The 24,660-nt window shown below is 32.2% G+C and overlaps 4 protein-coding genes across 8 annotated transcripts; 1 reads left to right on the forward strand and 3 right to left on the reverse strand.

The window, feature by feature from the left end:
• The first annotated feature begins 390 nt into the window (after positions 1-390).
• Positions 391-1,448, forward strand: LOC112735773 (pectinesterase inhibitor 4). The gene has a single exon (XM_025785278.3). It carries the CDS (start codon positions 655-657, stop codon positions 1,246-1,248), a length of 594 nt encoding a protein of 197 aa, XP_025641063.1. The 5' UTR covers positions 391-654; the 3' UTR covers positions 1,249-1,448.
• Positions 1,449-8,871: 7,423 nt separating this feature from the next.
• LOC112737396 (pentatricopeptide repeat-containing protein At4g25270, chloroplastic) lies at positions 8,872-10,974 on the reverse strand. Its single transcript, XM_025787288.3, has one exon. The coding sequence runs from the start codon at positions 10,667-10,669 to the stop codon at positions 9,086-9,088; it is 1,584 nt and encodes a 527-aa protein (XP_025643073.1). The 5' UTR covers positions 10,670-10,974; the 3' UTR covers positions 8,872-9,085.
• A 422-nt stretch (positions 10,975-11,396) lies between these two features.
• On the reverse strand, positions 11,397-14,707 carry LOC112737397 (UMP-CMP kinase). 5 transcript variants are annotated; one of them, XM_072211282.1, is made up of 9 exons: positions 14,464-14,707; positions 14,276-14,344; positions 13,943-13,976; positions 13,368-13,485; positions 13,130-13,286; positions 12,678-12,758; positions 12,489-12,596; positions 12,031-12,096; positions 11,397-11,849 (listed from the first exon to the last, which is right to left on the reverse strand). In XM_072211282.1, the coding sequence occupies exons 1-9, from the start codon at positions 14,536-14,538 to the stop codon at positions 11,829-11,831; spliced, it is 729 nt and encodes a 242-aa protein (XP_072067383.1). In that variant the 5' UTR covers positions 14,539-14,707; the 3' UTR covers positions 11,397-11,828. The 5 variants fall into 5 exon arrangements, with proteins under 5 accessions (XP_072067383.1, XP_072067382.1, XP_025643075.1 ...); XM_072211281.1 differs by having other exon boundaries at positions 11,397-11,852; XM_025787290.3 differs by having other exon boundaries at positions 13,943-13,982.
• A 1,582-nt stretch (positions 14,708-16,289) lies between these two features.
• LOC112737398 (probable serine/threonine protein kinase IRE) lies at positions 16,290-24,319 on the reverse strand. Its single transcript, XM_025787295.3, has 17 exons — positions 23,757-24,319; positions 23,616-23,683; positions 23,331-23,507; positions 21,864-23,219; positions 21,505-21,677; positions 21,045-21,294; positions 20,683-20,775; positions 20,453-20,593; positions 20,248-20,340; positions 19,939-20,140; positions 19,569-19,654; positions 18,959-19,047; positions 18,285-18,336; positions 18,134-18,190; positions 17,882-18,037; positions 17,648-17,728; positions 16,290-17,481 (listed from the first exon to the last, which is right to left on the reverse strand). The coding sequence occupies exons 1-17, from the start codon at positions 24,178-24,180 to the stop codon at positions 17,392-17,394; spliced, it is 3,588 nt and encodes a 1,195-aa protein (XP_025643080.1). The 5' UTR covers positions 24,181-24,319; the 3' UTR covers positions 16,290-17,391.
• Between the last annotated feature and the right edge of the window lie 341 nt (positions 24,320-24,660).

The raw sequence follows: 24,660 nt of genomic DNA on the forward strand, positions 1-24,660 counted from the left end.
GTGGACTTTAATTAACTGTTTTTATTATTAATTGCCCCCTTTTCTGTGTTTTTGGTTTCCACCTACATCTCAGTCTTCACTCTTCATTGACATGCATGCATGGATATTCCTCCTCTATTTATTTAATTATTTTTCAATATAATATTTTATCCATGAGGATTTACATTGTCACTATAATTAGTTGATAAACTACATGCTTAATTAATCAGAATTAATTATTCCATATTATATTTTTGTAGCGTAATATGTACTCGTAAATGCATTTAATTTAATATATACATCTAAAAGTCAAGCATGTGCTAGCTAGATACTCCATTTTCCTTTAAATCAAATTGTGATTCATGATGCTACATTCATAGAAAAGAAACTAAAACAGTATCCATGAAATCATCACCATGCATGTGGCATGTGCTATCCCCTTCTTCCACGCTTTAGATTTGGCTTATCAACATTACAGAATTTTCCAGCAATTTTTAATTACTCATCTTCATGATTTAATTAATTTCCTCCTCATTGATTCTTTTTCCACCACATCATTGCTAAGAACCTCAAATACTCATCATAACAAATTTTCCTTATAAAACCCACCATTACATTCCTTCTAGCTTTGCATTAATACATTAATACTAGAGATAATCATCATTATCATCAATAATGTTGAGAATACTTGTATCCATTGCATTAATCTCAACCCTTGTTCATACATCATCTTCAAGTTACTCTCCCGCCACACAAAAATCCATAAACACATACAAGAAATTCATAAAGGATGAGTGCAATTCAACCACATACCCTAATTTCTGTTACAACTACTTGTCACACTACGCGTGGCAAGTCAAAACAAACCGCGTCACACTCACAAAAGTAGCCGTTAACATAACGGTAATGATTGCGAAGAGCTCGTTCAAAACGCTGACAAAACTATCCAAATCGACGAGCCTAACAAAAGCGGAGAGTTCGGTGCTGGCGGATTGCCGGGATAACATAGACGACACGGTGGACCGGCTGCAGCAGTCTGCAAAGCAGTTGGCGCGGCTGAACGGAACGAGGACGGTGGAGGAGAGGTTTGAATGGGATAGCATAAAGACATGGATGAGTGCTGCAATTACGGATGAGTACACTTGTACGGATGGAATCGGTGAAATGAAAGTGAGGGTTCCATTGCAGAAGAAGATCCAATCCAGTATTGCTAATGTTGCTTGGATGAATAGCAATGCTCTCGCTCTTGTTAACAAGATTTCTTACTAGAGATCCATCAATCTTAATTAGATTATTTGAATGAATTCAAGTTGATGAATACTTGTGTACAATTATTTTCATGTGAAGTTGATAGTTGAAAAATATAATTTAACTAATTTAATGATTTTTAATTAACAACTTCACATAAATACGACTACGACTCATTTGCACATGAGTTTCTACCATTCAAGTTATATACATACACTATAGAGTAGTGTTTTTCTTCGTATATGTGTTTAATGGTTCCTATCAAGTTAATTCATTCTGCTTTTAGTGATTAGTCTTGTTTTGCATGCATAATGTATAGGAGTATATATATGCGCATCTTGAAAACTCAATTATGCTAACAAAACCAAACCAAAACCTATACAAGAGAAATGGTGGGGTATTAAAATTTTGAAAAAGTATAATGAAAATATTAAATAATGTGAACAATAGATATATCATATATTAGATATTCAATTTAATAGGTGTGCAGATAATATTAAGTTTTAGGTAGGTAATTTGGAGGTGTAGTATGTTTTTACTTTATTGGGCTAATTTTAGAGTTTATTGTTTACATTGTTCACACAAGTCATTATCTACCTAATAAAATCCTAAAATTTATTGTATTTAATTTGTGATTTTGTTAAGTAGACAATAACTTTCGTAAACAATGTAAAGAATAAATTTTAAAATTAATCCAATAAAATAAAAATCACAAAAATCACAAGTGGAGAAAGAAAGTTACAGAATAGGTAACTTCATTGTTCATTAAATTCAATGTTTACCTATATTTTTTATTTAATTTTTATTTATCTATTAATTTAATTTTTTTGTCAAATTGATTTAGTTTAATAATCTAACAATATATTTTATTCTATATTTTTAAATATTAATAGTTAACTAATAAACAAAAACAATAAATTTTAATGATTTTTTGATATTTTTCTCCGTACAATTTAACCGGATATAATAAGTTAAAGAGGAATGTTAGGGGCCAATAATTTTGGTATTTTGTAACTATCAATTGGCCATCAATAGTATTTTTAATTGTGTGAGATTACATCTAATGGTGGGAGATCACTCACTTTTGATTTGATGGTTAAGTGCTGGCTAGAAAATACAAAAATTGCTGGCCCTAGACTTTTCCTAAGCTAAAATATTGTTTAAACATGTTTTTAACTGGAGTGAATAAATATTGAATTTAGCCTTATAAATACCGATCCAACCCTGAATACTCGATTACTTATATATTAAATTAAAAATATAATTTGTAGTGTTGACTTTTGATATTAATTTGTAATTATAATGTTACTTTATTATAATATTTATCTGTAATGATAATTTATAATTTTTTTTATTTTTTTTATATTTATCATATTTTTTGTTATTTTCTATAATTTTTTATAATTTATTTATTTTTTAAATTTTAATCAAATACCTAATTATCCAAACTCGTTCGGTTTTATTTTAATTGAATTGGTTTAAGTCTGAGTTAAACAAATGCTGAATTTGATCCAAATTGACACAATTGTATTTTAATTAGTTCAAGTGTACTTTTCGTGTAAATCCGAATTAACCAACCCCGATTACACCCTTAGCGGTATAAGCTCATCATTATATATAAAAGTATTTTTTTAGACATTTGTACATTAATTAAGAAATTCAAAATCATTTACTAAAATTATGTTAAAGATTACATATACATGAAAAAAAGTTAATAGTTATTATAAATATAATCATTTGTATATTTTTTTTATCGGTTTAAATTTTTAAATATTATAACATAATATTTTTTTTTATAATTTAAAAATACAAAATTCGATTTTTTTATCTCGAACGAAAAAACTTCCATATAAAACAAAACAAAAAAAAATATATGTAAAATTTACCTCAACTTAAAAGGGGACAAGCGATTTTATCACAATTGTATAAGATAAAAATATGAATTATATATTAATAAGGTTTACGCATAGTGCACACCCTAAGCAGTCCATCTATATGATTGAGTTGTTTGTTCATGGACGAAACGTGAAATCATCTAGGCACACTGTCCTAGGTCTCTCATAGAATTTGATGACTTATTAAATTTATGATTGTTCAAAAGGAATTTCTCGAATTTGAGTATCTATACACATGTAACAATATTATATTAATAGAGTATGTGGGAACGAAAAATTTGAGAGTATATGCTCGAATAAGTGGCTAATTTTTTATTTATTTATAATTTTAGTGTAATATTCAATCATTATATTTTATAATATTTTTTAAAATAATAGAAATAGATAATATATCCTTTTGTATTGATAATACACTTTTTTGTATTAAAATATATAATATAAAAGGAGTATATTGTCAATACAAGGAGGCGTATTGTTCTATTCTTACAATTTTAAAAAAAAATCATAAAATTTAATAATTGAGTATTATACTAAAATTATACCAATATATAAAAAAATAAACACAAATAAATATTTAAAAAAGTTTGTTTCAGATATTTTTATGTTTTAAAAAATTTTATATTAAAATTTTTGAATTTTAAAAAACTTCTGTCACATTCTTTTAAGATTTATTCATATAAAAACAATAAAGTTAATTAAAATAAAAATTTATATATTTTGTTTTTATAAAATCCAAATATTTTAATATAATAAAAAAATTTAAAGATAAAACGTACAATACGAAATTTTTAAAAATTTATTTGAATATATACTCGTGATTTTATTAATTAAATTGGCATATGATAGGAATATATTGGATCTCGCATATTCAATATATATGAAGAGAGAATAGAGATCCGATATGATAAATGAGAAAAATTAATGTAACTAGCTAGTAATAACTACATTTGGATGATATTTTTTTAAATAAAAATATAAAGATGAAGAAATAAAAATACTTTTTTGAAATAATGAACATACAATAATTTTCTGTTTTTGGAAAAAAATTATGTTTTTATTTTGTTTTTGCAATTTCTATAATAAAAAATATATATTTACCATATTTTTGTTTTAAAAACAAAAAATTAAAATACAACTCATAGTTTAGATGGAAAGAATAATAGTGGTGTCATGGAAAAGCATCTGAGAAAATTCTTTGAAAACAATTGAGATTAGTTAATGACATAAGTTAGCTTATTGGTCAAATCCGTCTACTCTCTGGTACCCTATTCTATCAAAATAGTAGGCCACTAACTTAACCTATATGGCTCTATATATAGCACTTGTAATAGGTAAGCCTAATAGGCAAACCATGTGAATTGTGATTAACCAATGCCTTAGCCAAGCTTATTATTAATTATTAGCTTAGCTTGGATATATAGGCCACTTTGTTATAAGCCCTTCTCTTTAAGCTTAATTAATACAACCATTCTCTTTAAGTAACTAATTACGTACCTTGCTTGTTACACATTGCTACTCTTGACTTAATATATATTGTCTATTTTATTCAAGGAGATTCGTTTCTTTATTATTAATTTTAATTTTGGGCTATATATTGCTTTCTTATGCCTATTTATGAAATAAGCCTCTTCTCACGTTCATTCATTATTCTTATATCAGACGCAATATATTCGTGTGTGTAATTAATGAGATATTCGAATTTATTAAAAAAAAAAACAAAAAGTATAACTTAATGCAATGACATTCATTTTGTATTTGATCAGTGTAGACAAAGGTTTCTTCATCTACGAATCGAATTATTCTTTAAATTTCTCCCTAAAAAAAATTTGTTGATCAAATTAATTTTTTAAATATTATAATTTAATTATTTTTGTTTTTTATTATTCAATTAATAGTTTTCATCAATAATTGATATAAAAAATATTAATTAACAACATATATGACATCTAGCATATTTAATTAGACCCTAAACAAATATGTTTATAAAAATTTATTAATTTAGTCTATTTTTCAATTATATAGATCTAATCTTAATATATCCTACCGACACTAAATTGATAAATTTTCATAAATATATTTATTCAGCATTTAATTGGATATACTAGGTGTTATATATGATGTGAGTTAACATTCCATATTAACAATCGATGACGAAAATTATTAATTAAGTGATTATAATTAAAATACAAAAATAATTAATTTATAATTTTTAAATGACCAATTTGATTGATAAAATATTTTAAGAACGGATTTAAAAAATAAACATTTTTAAGAACTAATTTGACTATTAACTCAAAAAAATAATTTGCTATAACTTGAAGTTACACAACATTCTAGCATAATTCAATGTATGCAGTAAAATATTAAATTAGGAGAATATTTTGAAACACCAATCAGCAAGACTTAATTCTATATGTAAATTTGTATTTTGTTTTTTACTTAATTGCTTACCTTACTTCAACATTGTGTATCACCTTCTTATTTTGAAAGAGGGTTTTATGCTTCAGAACAAAGCACCATTTGAAAAGAATCAAAGTATCAATAGGGAATGCTCACAAGTTAGTAGTTGTTTCGTGGAGAAAAAGCGATAAGATGAGAATAATAAAGCACATGATTAGATGTAGTAATGGTGTGTTAATTAATACATGAAATCTAAAATACTCTGGCTGCGACCACCACTTGAGAATTCAGTTATCTGTTTTCTTCCACAGTTACCAATTGTTTTACTTTTATATAATACATATATTTCACCATAAGTTTAGGATCCCAGCCTCATCTTAATAAAACCCCATTTATAAAAGTGTTTCTTTTTTACACATCTATATGGTCCAAAATTCTACAAATAACACTATTTTACACGTCGTTAAGAACTTTACAAGTTTGCTGGAAGAAGCAATTTGTTGGTCAATAATAAGCAGACTTCTGTTCTATACAATGTTTTAAGTAAGCCTCAAGTAATTACTTGATTCAACAGTAATATTACAAAATGTCAATGAATTTTGTGACTTTTCATGGGTAAGAAACTATTGATGCTAATTTCTACATACAATGCATCCAAGAAACGTGAATCAAATTCAACAACAATGTATGAAGACACATTTTTATCTATCTATTCTTGTTGATGGCAAAGTACACTTAACCACCTAGTAATTCTTTCTAAAAAACACAAATATATAGTCCGTACATAAATGAAATACTATATTTGATAGAAAAAGTTTCACATGTACTAGTTTACTTGACTGATATACTGGTATAGAATGATTTTGGACCGATTGATATTAAATAAAATATGTTGAAGGGTCAGATTTTGCCGACTATTTTTGACGTGATGATGTGATTATGCAAAACATTGTGAGAGATTTACTGAATGTCCCCTTAACCAAAGCATGTAGATTGAAAATTCTAAGTGGATGTCTTGAGTGTATAAACCTTGCGATGGCGGCTCAACAACTCAGTGTATGGGCCGCTGCATTATGGAATTGGAGATAATGGGCCAGAGTGCTTGGGCCTTTTTTGGACAATGAGTCTGAAATTTGAAACCGTTGTGAACAATAATTTGGACAAGTCATAATAACTAAATCATTAATTATTTGACAAAAAAAGAAAAAAAAGCATTAGATATAGAATTTTGAATTTCACTTTAGAGAGTAAAATACAATCTATCACCATTTATTTTATACGTGGAACCAAGAGAAAATATGAGAGAGAAAACATTTAGTGGTAAGAGATTTTACTTTATCCTATAAAATAAAAATCTAAAATTTAGAGAATCCAAATTCAAAAATATATACAGTGACAAGGATGATTATGAGACCAAAAATGGGAAAGGAAAGTAGTATTGATTGAAAGTGAAAGGGAAAAAAAAAGTCAAGTAAAAGGTAAAAAAAAAAGAAAAAACAATTATTTGACAAAGAATTTATCATATAAGAATATTATCAGAGTCAAGATGGATAATAATTAGTGTGTTTTATGATTTTTTCCAGTTACACTTGATGGTTTAGATGAATAAGCGACCTTGCAATGTAGAAGTAGGTCAGTGATGATGAGAATGTACTAATAAATCACAAAATATATGAAATTTGCGTTGTTGACATTATCCACGAAGGGTGTAATCAAATAAGGCAATTAAGGAATTAGTTAGAAATATTTAGTGGAAAAAAATAATTCATACATTGATTGAGATAGAAATTGAGTAATTTTAGTGATAAAAATATGTGGACAAAGGGTTTAGTCTTTTTGTGTTGCGTAAAGGTTAAGATATACTAAATTGGCCAAAGTATTCCTAAAAAGTTAATATGCAAGTAATGAAAGTAATGTAGGTAACATGAGGTTTTGAGAAAAAGCTTGAAGGTGGAACTTGATTGATTCGAACAGAAGCTAAAGATGTAGAGTATTTGGTCAGTTTTCATGAAAAGTGGAAACGGGAAATATTGGAATGTTATTAATGTAAATGTGTCGAGAAGATTATTTCTGTAAAAAAAAGTCATAACTCGTAAGCAATCAATTAAGTACCATAAGTTAGGGACATTAAAAGAGAATAATAAAGTTTTTTTTGTCGTAGAAGTTTTTGGTTTTTTAAAAAGTAAACTATTAAAATGGTATTGCATAAATACACTACGAATTCAAAAAAATACTAATAAAAAATAAGTCTTCGAAAAATTTTAAAATACAACATAAAGAACTAGATATTAAATATATATTCTAAAAAAATAATTTTAAAAATTAAATTTTGATATAAATTTTTACAATTATTATTAAAAAAATAATATCTTTTCATTCTTAAAATTTATAATTTTTTGTCAAGTGAATTTTTTTAAAAAAATATTATTGTGAATGACTATGTTTTTTTTAAATAAAAAATATAAAAATCAAATTTTATTCCAAATTTTTTTGTGCACCTTCTAAATATTTATTCAAATATTACTATAAAAATTTAGATATAATAGATAAGCCGTTTGCTAAATATGAAAATTTTTTTTGTTGTTTATAAAAAAAAATAATATTTATTAATTCTTTTTATCGTATTTTCAAATCATTCATAGGCTATTTTATTAATAATATCTTTCAAGAACTTTTTTTGTCAACATTTCGGATATCGAACTAGTAGTTAACTTTTTTTTTTCGGCAACCAAATTTTTTATCCTCATTGAACATAAACCATCTTTACCCTCGTTAAATCCATTACATCAAATATTCATGAATACCAGAAAAAAATGAAGCCATATTTTGTTCATGTTTCGCCAGGGCTTAAAACAAACAACCCATCAGCTTCAACCAATTTTTGTGCACCGAGTGTCAAGCTTCATTCCTTTTTTAGTCACATAGTTGCTTCATTTTCACTATTCTTTCGGTCCTTCTAACATAAGTCATGGATATTTTGGATATTTAGTCATATTTTGGATATTTAGTCTCATACAATAAGATAAAATATCTAATCGATATCGGTACCTATCTGGTATAGCGCTATACCAATAAAGTGACCGCCACATGTAAAAATTTTCTCACTAAAAATAACTCTATTTTTTCTTTTATTTTCTTTTATTTTTATTTTCTTTCTTCTTCTTTTTTTACCTTTTATTTTCTTTCCTACATCCAAACAAAGTGTAAGATAGATACAAAGATGATTTTTTTTTTCAATTTATGTATTCTCTCTTAAAAAGTAGAAAAATAGATAAAACTGTGTTTTTATCTCTGTCCCTAGTGTCTCCATTGTCTTTGTATTTATGTATTAAGAACAAATTCCAAACACTACCCAGCAAACATTGTTTTTCCCTTGTAATTGATAATAGAGATGAAGACAGACAAAGCCAAGGTATAGTTTTATCAAGCAAGCTATGTGGTGATGCTGTACAGTATACATTATTAAAGAATCCTTACTTAAAATAACCACTTTTGCATGGGACAAAATGGAATTGAAAACATGTATTGCACTTTTCAGTTTTAGAATTCTGCTGCATAATTATTTAATAATCCAGGCCTCTTTCTACCATCATCAATCTAACTCTCTCCATGTCCTCTGATTTGCCTGCCTTTTCGTAGATCTTCATGAGAAGTACAAAATTGTGTTCATTGTCTGGCTCCAAATCAAAAAGCTTGTTTGCAGCAATCTCTCCTATTGTTACGTCTCCGTGTAAAAAGCAAGCATACAACAAAGCTCCCCAGAGAGTTGGACTAGCATTCTCCGAATTCATTCCATTCACTATGATGCTATAAGCCTTTTCAATCATTCCTACTCTTCCACAAAGATTAACCATACAACCATAATGTTCCATAATTGGTTCTATTTTATATTTTTCACACATCAAAGCAAACAACCTCTCTCCATCCTTCACCAAACCCAAATAAGCACAAGCTGATAATAATGAAACAAATGTTACTTTATCAGGTTTTACTCCAGCATGCTCCATTTGATTAAAATAATCTAGAGCCTCTCTTCGTTTGCAATGAGCAGAGATTATAGTGTTCCATGACACAACATCCTTCTCTGGCATCACATTGAATATCCAACATGCTTTATCTAACTTGCCATGATTGGAGTACACTCTGATCAAGGAATTAGCAACTGACAAGTTCCACTCAATCCCACGCCGGATCACCCATCCATGAATTTGGGCCCCAAGAATCAATGATGACACACCAGTAAGAATTTTCGATATGGAAACAGAATCAGGCTCATAACCTTTCAAAAGCATTCTGTGGAAAGTGTTGATTGCATCAACCTCAAGGCCATGATGAACATAAGCTGCAAGCATTGAATTCCACGAAATAGAATCTTTATTGGGCATCTTTTCAAAAATCTTGCGAGCCATCACAATATCACCGCACTTAGAATACATATCAAGGAGTGCATTGAGGACAAATCTATCACTGGCAAAACCAGAACGAACCACGTGGCGATGCACCTCTTCCCCAACTTCGACCGAACGAATTCCTCCGCATGCCTTGAGAACCCGAGGAAATGTAAACACGTCGGGTTCAACACCCTCTTCCACCATTTGGAAGTAGAGTGCTATGGCATCATGATAGAGGCCAGCTTGAGCATACCCCGAAATGAGTGAATTCCATGGAAATGCATATTCATCTCTCTTAGGCATTTGATCAAACAGGTCATGTGCCTCATCCATGTAACCAAAAGAAGCGTATAATCTAAGAAGCTTGGAGGATATACCAACATTTCTGTGCAAAAGGGTGGTTGGGATAAGGCGGTGAAGTCGAATGCCGTGGTGAATGGATTGAAAACGGTAGCATGTTTCTAAGAGAGAAGCATAGATTTCGGGTTCAATAGTGATGCCCTTCTCAAGGGAAGCTTCGAGGTCGTTGAGGACTTGTTCAAGTGCTTGGGATTTTGTTTGGGGATTGGGTTGGTGATTGATGAGAAGTGGGGTTGATTTGGATTTTGGGAAGGAAAAAATGTTATGGTTGGTCTCTGTTTGCCACTTGCTCAGTTTCCTGGTTCTACTTTTGTTGTCGTTCTTCTCCTTCTTCTTGCTCAGAATGCACAACCTTGGAGGAAAGCTTAGTGGTCGGAGAGTAGTGGTTATTATCATTCTAGTCACTGCCTGTGGATAAAACCCAATCACATCACTAACACCTAGTGAGCAATATAGCGGATATGCTCTATGAACATTTCTTAAACTCCATTAACTTGTGCTCTAATCGTGGGAAAATTTAAATGCATACTCTTCCATAGTTATATTTTGAAGTCAATTTCTTAAAAAAATCCACAGTAATAGAGTGAATTGGATGAGGCAAGGGAGATAATTACCATATTCAAGGGAGACTCAGTAAATTACCTATGTACTCTCAGTATTTATTTGTAAATTCAATGATGTTGATCCAAGTAATCTCATATATAACTCATTTTTATTTAATGAAATTTTTTCTTTGTTAAAACAAAAAAGTACATTTGTTACTAACAATTATTTTTTTACGTAATTAATAGAAGAGGAAAATTTTGAAATTTTTATTTAATTAATAATTTAAAACTATTAATTTTTAGTCACACAACTTTCTCTTTTGATTCTTTTTATCAGTATTTTTAGAATACTCTTCATTGAATGTGTAATAGGGTAATAGCAAGGGATGCAAGTTTGCACTCCATGATAATGATTTAATTCCATTATGCTACTGAATGGCCATACCAATTTTCCCAAGTATTGCAGCACTTCCATTCTATATTGAACCAAAATCAGACAAGTTTGTCTAACTTAGAAATCGACGATGATGAGAAAAATAGAAGAAAGAAAGATTAAAAGTTTAGAACAAGTCCAACACTAAAAAAATCTGTCAAACTTGTTTCAACTTCTGTGTTAACAAAACCCCAAAGGGTTTCAGCAAAGTATTTGTCATCAAATTACAAAAGATCAAATGCTATGTTAACCAAAAAATAGATCTGCGCACTTGACAATTCCTTTGCTGTTGGGGATAGTTTTGATCCATCCGCCATACTCTTGGTGGCATGAGCTGTTTATTGCATGTAAGAAACACTTAAAGACAGAAAAAAAAGGCAAGAAGAGCTATCTACTGTGAATGGTTGGCATGTAAATGTCAATACTTTGAGTCAACTGTTTTAAAGGGACTGAAATTCCAGTGCTTATCAGCCAAGGAACTTGAGTCAGAGTCAATTCAGCTGGAAGTATATATGATCCTTTGTAAAACCCAAATTTCAATACACTGTGCAATGTTTCCAAATTCCAACCCATTCAATCAGCTTCTATTGAAAGCCTTCTGCTGTATAGATGATACAAGTCATTGGCAAACAAATCAATGGTTATGGCTGTCAAATAAGTGCAGTCAATTATTAATTGCTTATTTGGAAATGCTAGTAGTAAGCATGACCATGAAGCAGCCATAATTCTATCAGGAATATGATAATGTAATGTAAAAGAAATAACAACAAAAGACATACCTCACATGCCTTAAAAACTGGCTTAACTTGCTCAAATATTTCATCTACTGTTCCAACTGCATTAATCTGCAGAGATTAGCTTGTCACTGTAACAAACATGTTCATCATATAGCATGCAATCACATAACAAAACCAAAACCAGTGGGTTAAGTGTTTTTAATAAAGCGACATAAAATCCTTTGGACAGAACCTAAATTTTCTTTCCTTCTTTCCAAAACCTTCAATTGCATATTGAAAGTACAAACATACAGGTTAACCATAGGTTCAGTCCTCACTTCAGTCAAACCCATAGAAGACTTGCTTTTGAATTTTTCCACTTGGACAAATTCAAATAGACAATTTGAAGCAGCAACAAACTAAAGAAGGCAACAGTAGTTTAAGTTTTAGTGTGTTTGTGACATACTAAAGAAGGTCAGTTCTCCTAAATTTAATTAAGTACTGAAACAACATAGAATTACCCTGTGAACTTTCCCTTTCTTTGCATAGTAATCAATGACAGGAAGATTTAATGCTTCAAATACTTTAAGACGTTTCTTGATTGTATCTATATTGTCATCTATTCGCCCCTGACATAAAAGGAGCACCAGATTCAGACAGTATTTTCATATCAGGAGTGTATATTAAATTTCTAAGAATTTGACTAGAACCTGATTACGGCTCAATACTCGTTTCACCATCTCATCTTCTGGACAATCGAAGAAAAGTACTACATCTGGTTCTGCTCCAGACTGCGTATGGAACAGTGAGTGCTTATTACATAGAAAAATTAACAATGGATGGCCTCCCACCTAGTGGGGCCTAGAAGGCAGTATATGGCTATATGTGTATTAAAAGGCTTATCCCCCGCAAGTAGGGAGCTTCTTTTTTGAATTTGAATCTGAGACATCTAGGTCTTTTGCCATTTAAAAGAACTCTCTGTTATAAAACACTGCTCAGTAATCAATATTGACATTTGCAAACAAGTTAGAGAATGTATAACAAATTTCCAGTAAGTTAAATACATAAATTCAAGTAAAATAGGTGCTGACACAAAAATAACTCAATACGAACTTCCTTCAATGCAAGTTTAAGTGATAAAAAGGTTGAAAGTCAAACTCACAATTTTTTCAAAAGCAATGCGGTTCTCCTCGCTTCTAGGGAAACCATCAATAAGGAACTTATGGTTGTCACTAGATTCCATCTCTTTTAGAATCAATTTGACAGTCACTTCTGAGGGAACGATCCTTCCTTCTTTAATTGTATTCAGAATCATTGAGCTGTTTTGCCATTTTAATTGTTAATATCCCAAAGACTCACAAATGAAACAGATAAATAAGAATAGGATAAGACAATATTACCCATATTCGCTATTGGAAACCATCTCCCTTCTCAAAAGATCACCAGCGCTTAGATGCTTAAATCCAAAGGTTTCAACAATTTTAATACATTGAGTACCTTTTCCACTCCCAGGGCCACCTTAGGACATAAGAACAACATTTTAAATCACATATTTGAAGCAAACATATATCTGAAAAGAAAAATAGTAGCAAGGAAAAATTTAGCATCATTATTTCATTAATAACTTAAATTATCATAAGGAAAGAAAAAATTATTTACTTTGATCCACTGCCAATTCTCTTTGTAAACTTTCACAAATCACTTCCATATTGGCTAAACAGTCGATAAAATTTTCCAGATGTACAGTCAAATAATTAATTGAATAACATAAAACATCCTAGAACTCTAAGCTCCATTATTAACCATGTAGCTGCAACAACATGATACCCTTCGATATTATTCTTGGTTTCTTACAAAGTGAAATCCAATTACGCCACTGTCATCCTGGTTATGTTCATTACTTGGATAATACACTTAAAACCTCAGATATAACTCCCAAAATTAAATTTGAGGACAAATAAGGCACAATCATTACCTAAAACAAATGTTATAAAGGGACACCTTCCATCCTTTTCCTGCATCAAAGGAAAAAGGAGATCAGTTTTTGTTAATGACACAGTGAGGTTAAGTGATCGGGAGTCGACATTGGCACTCCAATTTTGTTAGTGACTCTAAATTTGATAAGATTCTGTGATAGATAAGCTTTAGATTAAGAGTAAAATCTCCTAAATAGAAGTAATATTATCAATTTGGAGTGGAAATATCCACTCTCTAAGTGATCTATTCAGTGGAAATGAAAAATTGAAAGTCATTAATGTACAAAGTAAAAGACTGAAAAGAGAGTATATGTACGGAAATGGAATCAGACCTGCAAGGGTGCTATGGTGGCAAATCTTGAGACGGCGGAGGCAGAGGCGGCATTGTGTTTAGAAGCTTGCTGAACTCAAAAGACAAATTGAAAGTAGGTCAACGTCAGAAGAATGCATCAATCAGAATCATTTCATGTTCAATTTTATTGAATGAAAAAATGAAAAAAAGATGAAGAGAATAGAGTGCCTGGAGATGGAGGCGTGTGAAGAAAAGGGAGGATTTGAGAGAAGAGAAGGAAGTGGAGGTTACTTTTCTCCACATTATTTGTTTGTTGAGCTTCTCAGATGAAATTCGAACGGAACGAAAGGGGGAAGTGGGGAAGGGGTATTACATCAAACAGGTAGCGTGCAAGGCACAGTGGGCGGCAATAATGGTAATGGACAATGCAAACTGCGTTCACCTGAATTGGGTGAGTACTAGTTAGAATAGCACGTTCCGTCCCTTCCGCCCTCTCTTTTATTTTTCGAAATTAATAATAATAATAATAATAATAATAATTCAATATTGCTATTTCTGAAATTCATTAAAAAAAACATTATTTTAAACTTAGGAGAATTTATTAAGATTTTCAATTATTTTGGAATGATAACTTCATATGAACATACAAAATACAAGTCATTGTGGATAATTTTGTTATTGCAACTAATTAAAAGTAGAAATGTTTAAGATTCGATTTAAAATTTGATCTAAATTTAAAGTATATTTTATCAAATTTTTTTTTATTAAAGATAAGAGACTCGAACCCACAACCTCTTAATTGAGTATAAAAAAACTATGCTCATTAGCTATATTTTATCAAATTTGGGTTTATCAATTTTATTCTATGTAATCTTTTACCCGAATTCAAATAATGTTTTGATTGAATATTATCCTGTCTGAAGTTATGATTGTATAACTAAAATATATGCTTTATAGAAAAGATAATAATAAAATATTATATTTTATATTTTAATTAATATTTTTATATTATATAATATTATATTTTAAAATGATTTGTTTTAGTATAAATAATATATAATATTTATTAAATTTAATTTTTTAAAATAAAATTTTATCATTTTGTTATATAAAAATTTATAAAATTATATATAAATTAAATTAATTTAATCCAATTTATTTTAAATTAATTTAGGATCCAAATCCTTAAAATAGACCTAATACAATATTAAAATTAAATCTCAATCTAATTAAATCAGTCGCACCCAAGTCCATCTTATCTATCTACACCCCTAATCAAAAGTGGTAGAGTGGTGCCCCAGGAGCGTTGATAAGACTCTACCTGCTAGAAGGTACAGACACAGACACGGGGCTACGGGGAATTCCCGCAGCTTTGTTTGAGCAGTGTTAATCGAATCTGATCTTAAATATCATGCAACATGTCATCCGTCCATTAATCAAGCCATCTAACATTATTGGCCTATTATGAGCGAGGAAGCAAGTAGGTCAATAATGAGATGGTGTATGTCTAGTCTGGGATAGAAGGCAACAGGGGCCAGGGGGTTTCACTTTCTCATTCCTCAAAACTCGTAAAAGCATGTGGCTGCACCAAGATGCTTCCAATTTGGAAAAGTTGAATGGAATTAATTCCTGAAATAAAATCATATAAGCATCGCCCCTTAGCCTGCATTGAATATATACGCTACTACTTCTGCCTATAAAGTGGAAGAAAACTAACTTCACTTTTCGCCTCCTCGCTTTATGATTTAGCTTTAAGTGGTATTACGTATTAAGGAAGGAAGCTTTATTCATGACGAAGAGTGATATATAATACTCAAAACATGTGTTATGATATTAGCCCAATTAAGCTAAGTAGAAGTGAACTAGTTACGGTAGAATTTAGAAAATGAAAACTACTTATTAAGTGCAAAGTAAAGAAATTAAATTCGAATTTTTTTTCCTTTTTATGTAATGAGCAATTAAGTCATTAGAGTAGAGTAATTATATTTTTTCTAATATAAGTGTTAAGTGATTTTACTTTTACTAATTAGATTTAATTATGAACTATAATATCATAACAGAATGATGATCTTTTTTTTTAGGACGCTTCTGCAATTACATATTACCATTTGAAACTACATTAGATAAAAGACACTCTGTATATTTATATTTAAAAATATACAATTTAAAGACATAATTTAAAACATGAATTTGAGTGAGTTATTGTTAAATTTTATTCTGCCTTCCGCGTGCTTTCTTTTCTTCTTGATGACCATGCATGCCAATCCTCAAACAAGAAATCTGGCAAGCTTTCCCCTTCCACGGGCAGGCAGGCATGCAGCTAGCTTCTTTGCTTTAGTTTTAATGCATTTCAGACGCGTAGGTTATTGTGAATCACTCTAATCTAATGCATGCCAGAGCTTTATCTTTATTTTACGCGCGAGGGGAAGAAGATGAGATAAGAGAAGGACCTCTATCTCAGTCCGAAAAGATGCCTTCCACCAAAACCTGCACGCACTACAGTACTCTTCTCACCCATTATGACCACGACACATAAACTTCCATTTTATTATATCAGTCGATGAAGGCACTCACTAGTCACTCGGGGCTGGGGGGAGATTAACACTTGGGAAAAACAAATAAATACGTAAATTCATTAATTCATCACCTTTTTTCTTTTTAGTTTTAGTGTTCAAGTTTTACGAGGAAGGGCATGTTCAAAGCTTCCTATGATGTATGTAGTATGTACAAAGAATCAAGCTGCCTAAAACCTCCACAAAGAGATGCAATTTCCACAACAAAACCTTTACCAAAACTCATACACCTATTTCTAAACTTATATATACCTAATACTTTATTCGGGGTTCAAACTAGCTTCGCTCCTGGCTTCTTTCTCCCCTTTTTCCTTCACCTAGAAAGCATAGGTGTATGGTCATACTTAAGATTTTCGGTGTAACTGTACCCTTCTACCTTCCAAAAGCACTCTGAGCAAGAGATAAAATCTTATTAACAGTCTCACTCGGTTCAAATCCTAAAAGAGCTTCTACACCGAAAGATGACAACAAACAAGTAGAACAACTTCTTGGGCCACATCACATAGCATCCAACATGAGACCAATAATACCCTCGTAGTCACACGAAGAAGGTAGGAGAAAATTACCACCCTATCTGGTGTTGTCATGAAACTGATGGATTGGAGTTATCGGGCGATTCTTTGGAGTTCTTAATCACCAGATCATAATTGATAGATGCTAGCTGAGACAAGTTCTGCAAAAGAGATAATGGTGGAAGAGAAAATATTTTCGTTCATCATAAATGTATTGTGCATATTAAAAGCAATAAACTATTTGGCACTACAAAATGTATAGTTTACATAAGATCTTGAATCAAATTATATTTTACCAAAGTGAATACCAGGCTCGACCAATCTCACCTTAAATGAGAAATTGCTAAAGGAGTATTGCACCTCAAGAGGAGGAGCACTGAATTCTGCCAAACTACCACATTGATCACCCTGATAAACAAGTATTTCATTAGAAAACATCATGGCCAGAAGGTTGACAATTTAGTGCTACTACATTTAATAGATCATGTCAGCTGAAATGGTTTTTAACACCCAGTTACAAGTTCAATTTAAAAGGGTAGCAATATTTGACGATATTCTTACATCTTCATCTAATAAGTCACTGCCAGAGGTGCTGCTTGTTTCACTAATGTCATCAAAGTCACTACCCCCAGTACAATGTTCATCCTCTGGATTCCAAATGTACCGGCTCATAAAATAACTTGTATCAAGAGCTTCAGCTGATGGTATGAACATAGCCTGAAAGCAATTAAGATAGATCCCAAGTGTGATGATTCCAAAAGATACAGCAAAAACATATATCAAAGCTCTATAATAAACTAATTAGATGTCAACCTTCTGCCTTGCTAAAGTATCCCAATTAATATCCTTGAAGAACGAGTGGCGTTTAACCTTCCATCAAAATTAAAGTTGTCATGGTCACATTTTTGTGCAGTATTTCAGTGTGCAAGTACCCTACTGCTTTTATGAGCAATAAATAACTTACCTCTGTAGCTCCTGTTGCACCTAACCTTTGGACTGGATTTTCATTCAATAATCTGAAAGAGACATACTGTCAGCCACATCCAACATGACATGAAACTTGAATGTGTTGAGTTGAATGGAGAAGATTTCATTGGTCAAAGACATGATTCATATTAGATCCTTGAGGGGATCTTAAAAGTGCAAAACATTATAAGCAGTTGAATGAACCATATACTGTCAAGTTCACTCAAACTGACCCAGCTTTTGCTGACATATTATGTGAACTTTGGAAAGCATTTATTCTTATCGATTTCCAATTTGCATGTCAGAGTCTATTTGAAAATACAATATTAGTAATGTTAATTGTTAAAATGGACAATCATCAACTTTTACTTTTGTCACAATTTACATTTATTCGCTTGGTTAATCCCCTCTAGATACATGCCAATGGTTAAAGCGGCATAAAACACGACCAAAAAAAAAAAGTGGCATTAAACAATGGGATGTGTGCATTCACAGCTATACATTCCTCATCAGCATTCTTTAATTTACCCTTTTTCTTCTTTATGATATACCTTTCCAGATTTTATGCAGGTAAAGATTACAATGAGTAACTGTTCAATAGGATACTACTTTGATAGCATTGTCATGTTGAAACACCCATAAAATGCATAATTTTACTTAAATAATACTTACTTGTTAATCAAATCATATGCTTCAAAGCTGATCTCCTCAGGAACCTTGGGCCATTGTATATCTCTGTTGATTATGTTATCAAAAATTTGCTGCCCAAAGAAAAAAAAAACATGAGAAAAAATTGCATAATGATCCATCCATATTCACATATATGGGGAAAAAAAAGTAATCGAAAGTTATTAGTCCCTTTTAAGTTCCAACAAATGCAAAGCAAAATATTTAATCAAGTTAAAAATCCATATAAGTATAACCATATAATGGACAGTAACCCAATGTCTTGATAAAAAAGGCTGTAGCAACAGCATCCTATGGTTATTATGTGTTGGTTCTGTTCACATATTAAAACAAAGTGTAAAAAATATCTTGCAGAGTTACCCAATTGGTAGTTTTTGAAGTATAAAAATATCTTGCACTATAACCATATTAAAACTAAGTGTAAAAAAATAAGGAGAGCATTAATTTGGCAAATTAAAAAAAAAAAAGGAGACAAAACTTAAGAGAAAGGCTGCCTGCTATCATTTAGAAATGCAGAAGAGGAGAAGAAAAGGGAATGTCATGTATCAACTCCTTTCATAGTCGTTAGAATCGGAAATATATCACAAAATCCTACCTGGGGATGTTCTGCATTGAATGGTGGAATACCCACAATAAGCTCATAAAGAATCACACCCACGGACCACCAATCTGCAGTTGCACCTGAAAAGGAGAGCATGCAAATATACGGATGTAAGTCAAACAAAACGAGATAAAGAAAAAAAGTAACACCATTTTTGCATGTGAAATGATGTTTGGTTATCAAAATATAGGGCATTCTATGGACAATGGACAAAAAAATAACTTGACCTTTTTACCCTAAATCCATTCCAACTTTTATTTATTTCTCTGCTATGCCCATGAAACGTATACATTTTTTTAACGTGCAAATAACATATCTCTTTTTATATAATTTGTATTGTTTAATTGATGGATAAAGTGCCAACCATGTCCCATCCCAAGAAGTATTTCTGGTGCCAAATAATCTGGGGTGCCAACTATTGAATGCTTTCGACGTCCTTCCCTTTTAGAATAATGTTGAGGTTTTAGTTCATCATCTCTTAGAAAACCATTATTGTAAAATGATTGTGCTGATAAGTCATCTGTGCTGTTGATAAGACCAACTTTAGAGAGTCCAAAATCAGTCAACTGTAATCGAAGGTATTAGACAAATATTAGAGGCAGCAAATGTTATTCTTGTTGGAGCATCTTAAGATGACAAGTTGAAACATGTAGTGATATACTCGAGTGCTAACCTTAATGTGACCATCTTGACCAATCAACAAGTTATCTGGCTTCAAATCTCTGTGAATCACATTTAAGGTATGCAAATACTCCAATGCAAGAACCTGTAGAATGAATAAGGAAAATAGAAAAATAAAGAACATAAGCACAGTTCTGCGAGAACTTATAGATATTCACAAGCAAAAGCCAACAAATTACAAAGGTTAATATGCTTACAACTTCTGCAATATAGACACGAGCCATATCTTCATCTAAGCAACCTAAATTTCTTAACAGAGAATAAAGATCTCCACCATTCAAATACTCCATAACCAGATAGAGATTTTCTCTACATGTGAAAGAGTAGAAAAATCGGACCTGTTCATCATAAATTCATGAACATCATATTAGTATTACCAATATGCAACAATTTCACATATTGATGCCACATTGCAAGTCCTGCTCACCACAAAAGGATTTCGAACAGATATGAGGATGTCTCGCTCAGCCAAAATACTTTGAACTGCATTTTTACGTATCATATCTGCCTTTTTCAAAACCTGCAAAAGTGAAAATTGAAAAGAAGTTTGTAACTTCTTTTTGTTTCTCTTTTTGTTGATTTGGCAAGAAGACTTTCTAATAATTTCTCTACTGAACGATAGCCAGTTGGCAATGCCAGACTGAAAAAATAATCTTATGGTTCTAAACTTCAGCATATATGTTGTTACGAGGTACAATTCAACAAAAGGATTTATGGCATCATCTTATCTCAACTTTCTCTAACTTCCTTTTTGCAAAGCCAACATGTCTACACAGTTAGGAAGCTAACCTTTATAGCAAATAAATCACCAGTTGCCCTTTTCCGGGCAAGAAAAACTCGTCCAAATGCACCCCTACTTATTGGCTTTATTATTTCAAAGTCTTCTATAGAGGTTCGGTCCTTGGAACAAGGATTAATTGGACTAGCACGAAGGCTACGTACAACTTCATCTTCCACTGCACTCTCTTCTTCAGCCATGATATTTGACGAGTCTACCTTTTCATCTTCTATCTGCCCACAAAGAGATATATATTTCTCCCTGTAAAATGAAGTTGCAATTTTGCAAGGCAAGGTTTAAGCATGCTGAAGGCAAAAGGAAACAAATAAAAAATAATAAAGGGGTAAAGTTATATTGAGCATTCCCGCAATAATGGTTTTAATGAATGCTAGAAATATCTAGTAGGCCCTTTTGAAATCACGAAATGTATGTTTGTACTAGAAATCCAACAGAAAAGTTACAAGTGCTCACTGTAGAAGTTTCTCTATACGTCGTCCAAAAGTCTCCAGAATGAGGCCATCCACTTTTCTGTCTTGAATTGCATATTTCAGGTCTTCTAAGCGATCAAGCATAATCTCCAAAGAACTGTAGTCACAGGCATTCACATTTGCAACAGAACGAGCTATTTCCACTAGCTTATTAATCTGTCATTTGACAGTTTACTAATCAACCCCAAATTTGTACGTATATACTTAGTAGAAGAAATCCATGAATTACAAAATTTTTATGTATAAAGGTGATATATGTTCTTAGTTAATGTAATAAAATGTAATGTTTCTATGCATCACAATATATTCAATACAGAATAAAACTGACAGCCATATGTATACCTGGTCGTAACTCTCATATTCAGATATTGCTATTCTTCCACTTAATAACACTTCTATCTGACTGGTTCGTGGTGTTATCAAAGGGGATCTTGGTGTCAAGCTTCCAGTTGAAGATATTTTTGTCCCATGATCAGATTTTAAATAGATATGCGGTTCACACGATATTTCGGATGGGAGGTGCACATCATCCATAACAAATGTATTGTCAGTTTCATTGGTAGAGTCAAGCATGTCTTCAGAGCATCTAGAAGAGATGTTATTTCTTTCTAGAGTTAACTCACTGAACTCTTCATGCACACTTGATGTAGACATTCTAGAAACCTCAAAACTGTCTCCTGCAATTTCGGTACTTTGGGTGCTTTTAGGTGTCCAGGATTCCAATATCTTTTCAATAGTATCAGAAACTCTTTCAAGCCGTTCATTTACAGTTAAGCCTTTCAAATCACATCTATCAACAATTGTGCATATTCGAGAATGCTCCTCCACATGTACAATTGGTATTTCAACCTCACAAATTCTGCAGATCATTGAATCTTCATATGTTAGATTTTGTTGATCTCCCCAGAATCCCCAAGAACCCTTTCGTGTCCTTGACGATGACACAGAATGTTCAGGTTGACATGACATAGCATCCAAATTTTCAGAATTCTGTTCTTTGACCAGCGAATGATCCATATCACCTTTTGAGGGGAAATCTCCATCATCTTCATCCTTTTGCTTTTTGTCAATAGCTGCTGGAAACCTTTTCCAAGAAGCCATCCTATAGCTATTTGGAGTGGAACTATTTTTTGTTGTACTATCCTCCTCCGCATTGCCACTCATAACTCTTTGTTCGTTAGCTTGAGATTTCGTAGTCTTTGATTTGTTTTTCTCTTTTCCTTTTGACTTTTTCCGCAGGTCAGCCATGTCATGTCCACCAATTGGAGCATCAGCATTTTGTTGTGCAGCCTGCAACAGCTCCTCTGGATATACACCAAGATCGCTGAGCTGGTGAAGACCCAGAATGTGATCTTGTTCATAGCCACTTTCCTTGTGGAATTGCACAAGACGGGTGCAACGAGTGAGGATAAAAAGTAGGCGTGTGTGAGCTTGCTTGAGGATCCCCACAGGTAAATCTTGACGTTTGTCATCTAAATTTTGAACAATAGTTTCACATTTGACCCAAAACTCGGTAGCTGACATCTTTGAACATTGTCGAGCAACAATCAAGAGATCCTCCAAGCTCTCTGCCCATTCAGGATGAGACCCTGAAATTTTTTCAAGAATACCCACCAAATCTCCGGCAAAAGCACCCAAGTCCGAATCAACTTCTTCCTTCAATTTTTCGAACTTAACTCTAATTGCCACCATGACTTCCTACAGAAATATTTCATACAAATGTCTTGAGAAATTCATGTATTTTCAAAATCAATAAAACAACTAATAATCATGTGATAGTTTCAAGACGATAGATAAGGAATAATGTACCTCCATATGGCCTAATGCACGGTGTTTCCAAATTGGAAAAGGTCGAACACCTTTGGAGTTGAGTTCATGGGAAAAGCTTTTGATATCAGGTTGTGTCCTTCTGCGGCCACTTGTTGCACGCAGGATTGCCTGAAAACGTGGGGAATTCATTTCTTTGGCAAAAGCTGCATGATTACCCTGTTCCAACACACAACCTAATTAAGCTAAAACCTAGCTAAATTCCTCTAACTAATCTCTCGTTGAATTACATACAATTCAAGATACAAATTATTTATTATACATCACCTCCAGAACAGGAAGCAGCTGAGAATGAGCCTTCAACGATTTGGATTGACTCCAATGAACTTTCTCCCCTAAACAACAACAATTAGGAACTTATCAATAATCCAATCAAAATAACGGAAATGCATGTGTACGGAAACGTACATGGTTCCTTAGTAGGTTTGGTTGTAGGAATGTGGTCAATGTTTGAGACGACGTCGTTTGTGAGAAAGGAAGAGGCGCCAACGGAGGAGCAATGGCGGAGAGGGGAAGAAGAAGAGCGAGTGCGAATTTGATTAAGCCCTAAAGAAGACGCGAGAAGAATGGAGGGTTCTCCGGAATCGCAATCCTGCATGTCTTTCTGCACCTTGCTTTGTTTTTGTTTTTGTTGTTGTTCTTGCTTCTCCTGCTGCAGCTTCTGCTGCTGCTTTTTATGTTCTTCCTCGGCCAATCTGTTTGCTTCGGCCTTAGATTTGGACTTCCTTCGGAACGGAATCGGAGGAATCTTCTGAAGCCTGAACTTGGCGGAAGAGGAAGAGGAAGAGGAGGAGGGTTCGGCGTGGCGTGGTGGCGTAGGTGTTGACGTCATGGCATTATGAGTGATGAGAGAGAAAGTGAGAGAGAGTTAGAGAAAGTGACTGATTGAATGATTGATCGATGGAAGGGTGAGGGAATGGATCGTGGTGAGAGTTTTTCGCGGGAAAATTAAGAGGGAGAGATGTACGGAGGGAAGTTCGTTAGAGAATAACAAATACGATGTCTGATTTGTCAACGTGCTTCCCGGGAACCTAGTAATGCGATGTATTAGCCTTCTTCCTATATTACGTGTCTATGTGCCTATTTATTTGTTTCTCCTTCTCGCACTTGCATGTATCATGCTTGACAAATAGGATCATCCCATTTTGCTATTTATAGAATGCTTTACAATTGTTCTTGTTAGGTTAGATTCTATGGAATGTTATTTTCAACATTTTCCTAGAATATCCATTGTCTAATCATCTTCTTGAGGAGTTCTTTAGAGAACCAAATTTTTAGTTAGGCTTCTTTTTACGATTTTGTCGTGCGACTA

Source organism: Arachis hypogaea, chromosome 13, assembly GCF_003086295.3.
Source record: "Arachis hypogaea cultivar Tifrunner chromosome 13, arahy.Tifrunner.gnm2.J5K5, whole genome shotgun sequence".
NCBI lineage: Eukaryota > Viridiplantae > Streptophyta > Magnoliopsida > Fabales > Fabaceae > Arachis > Arachis hypogaea.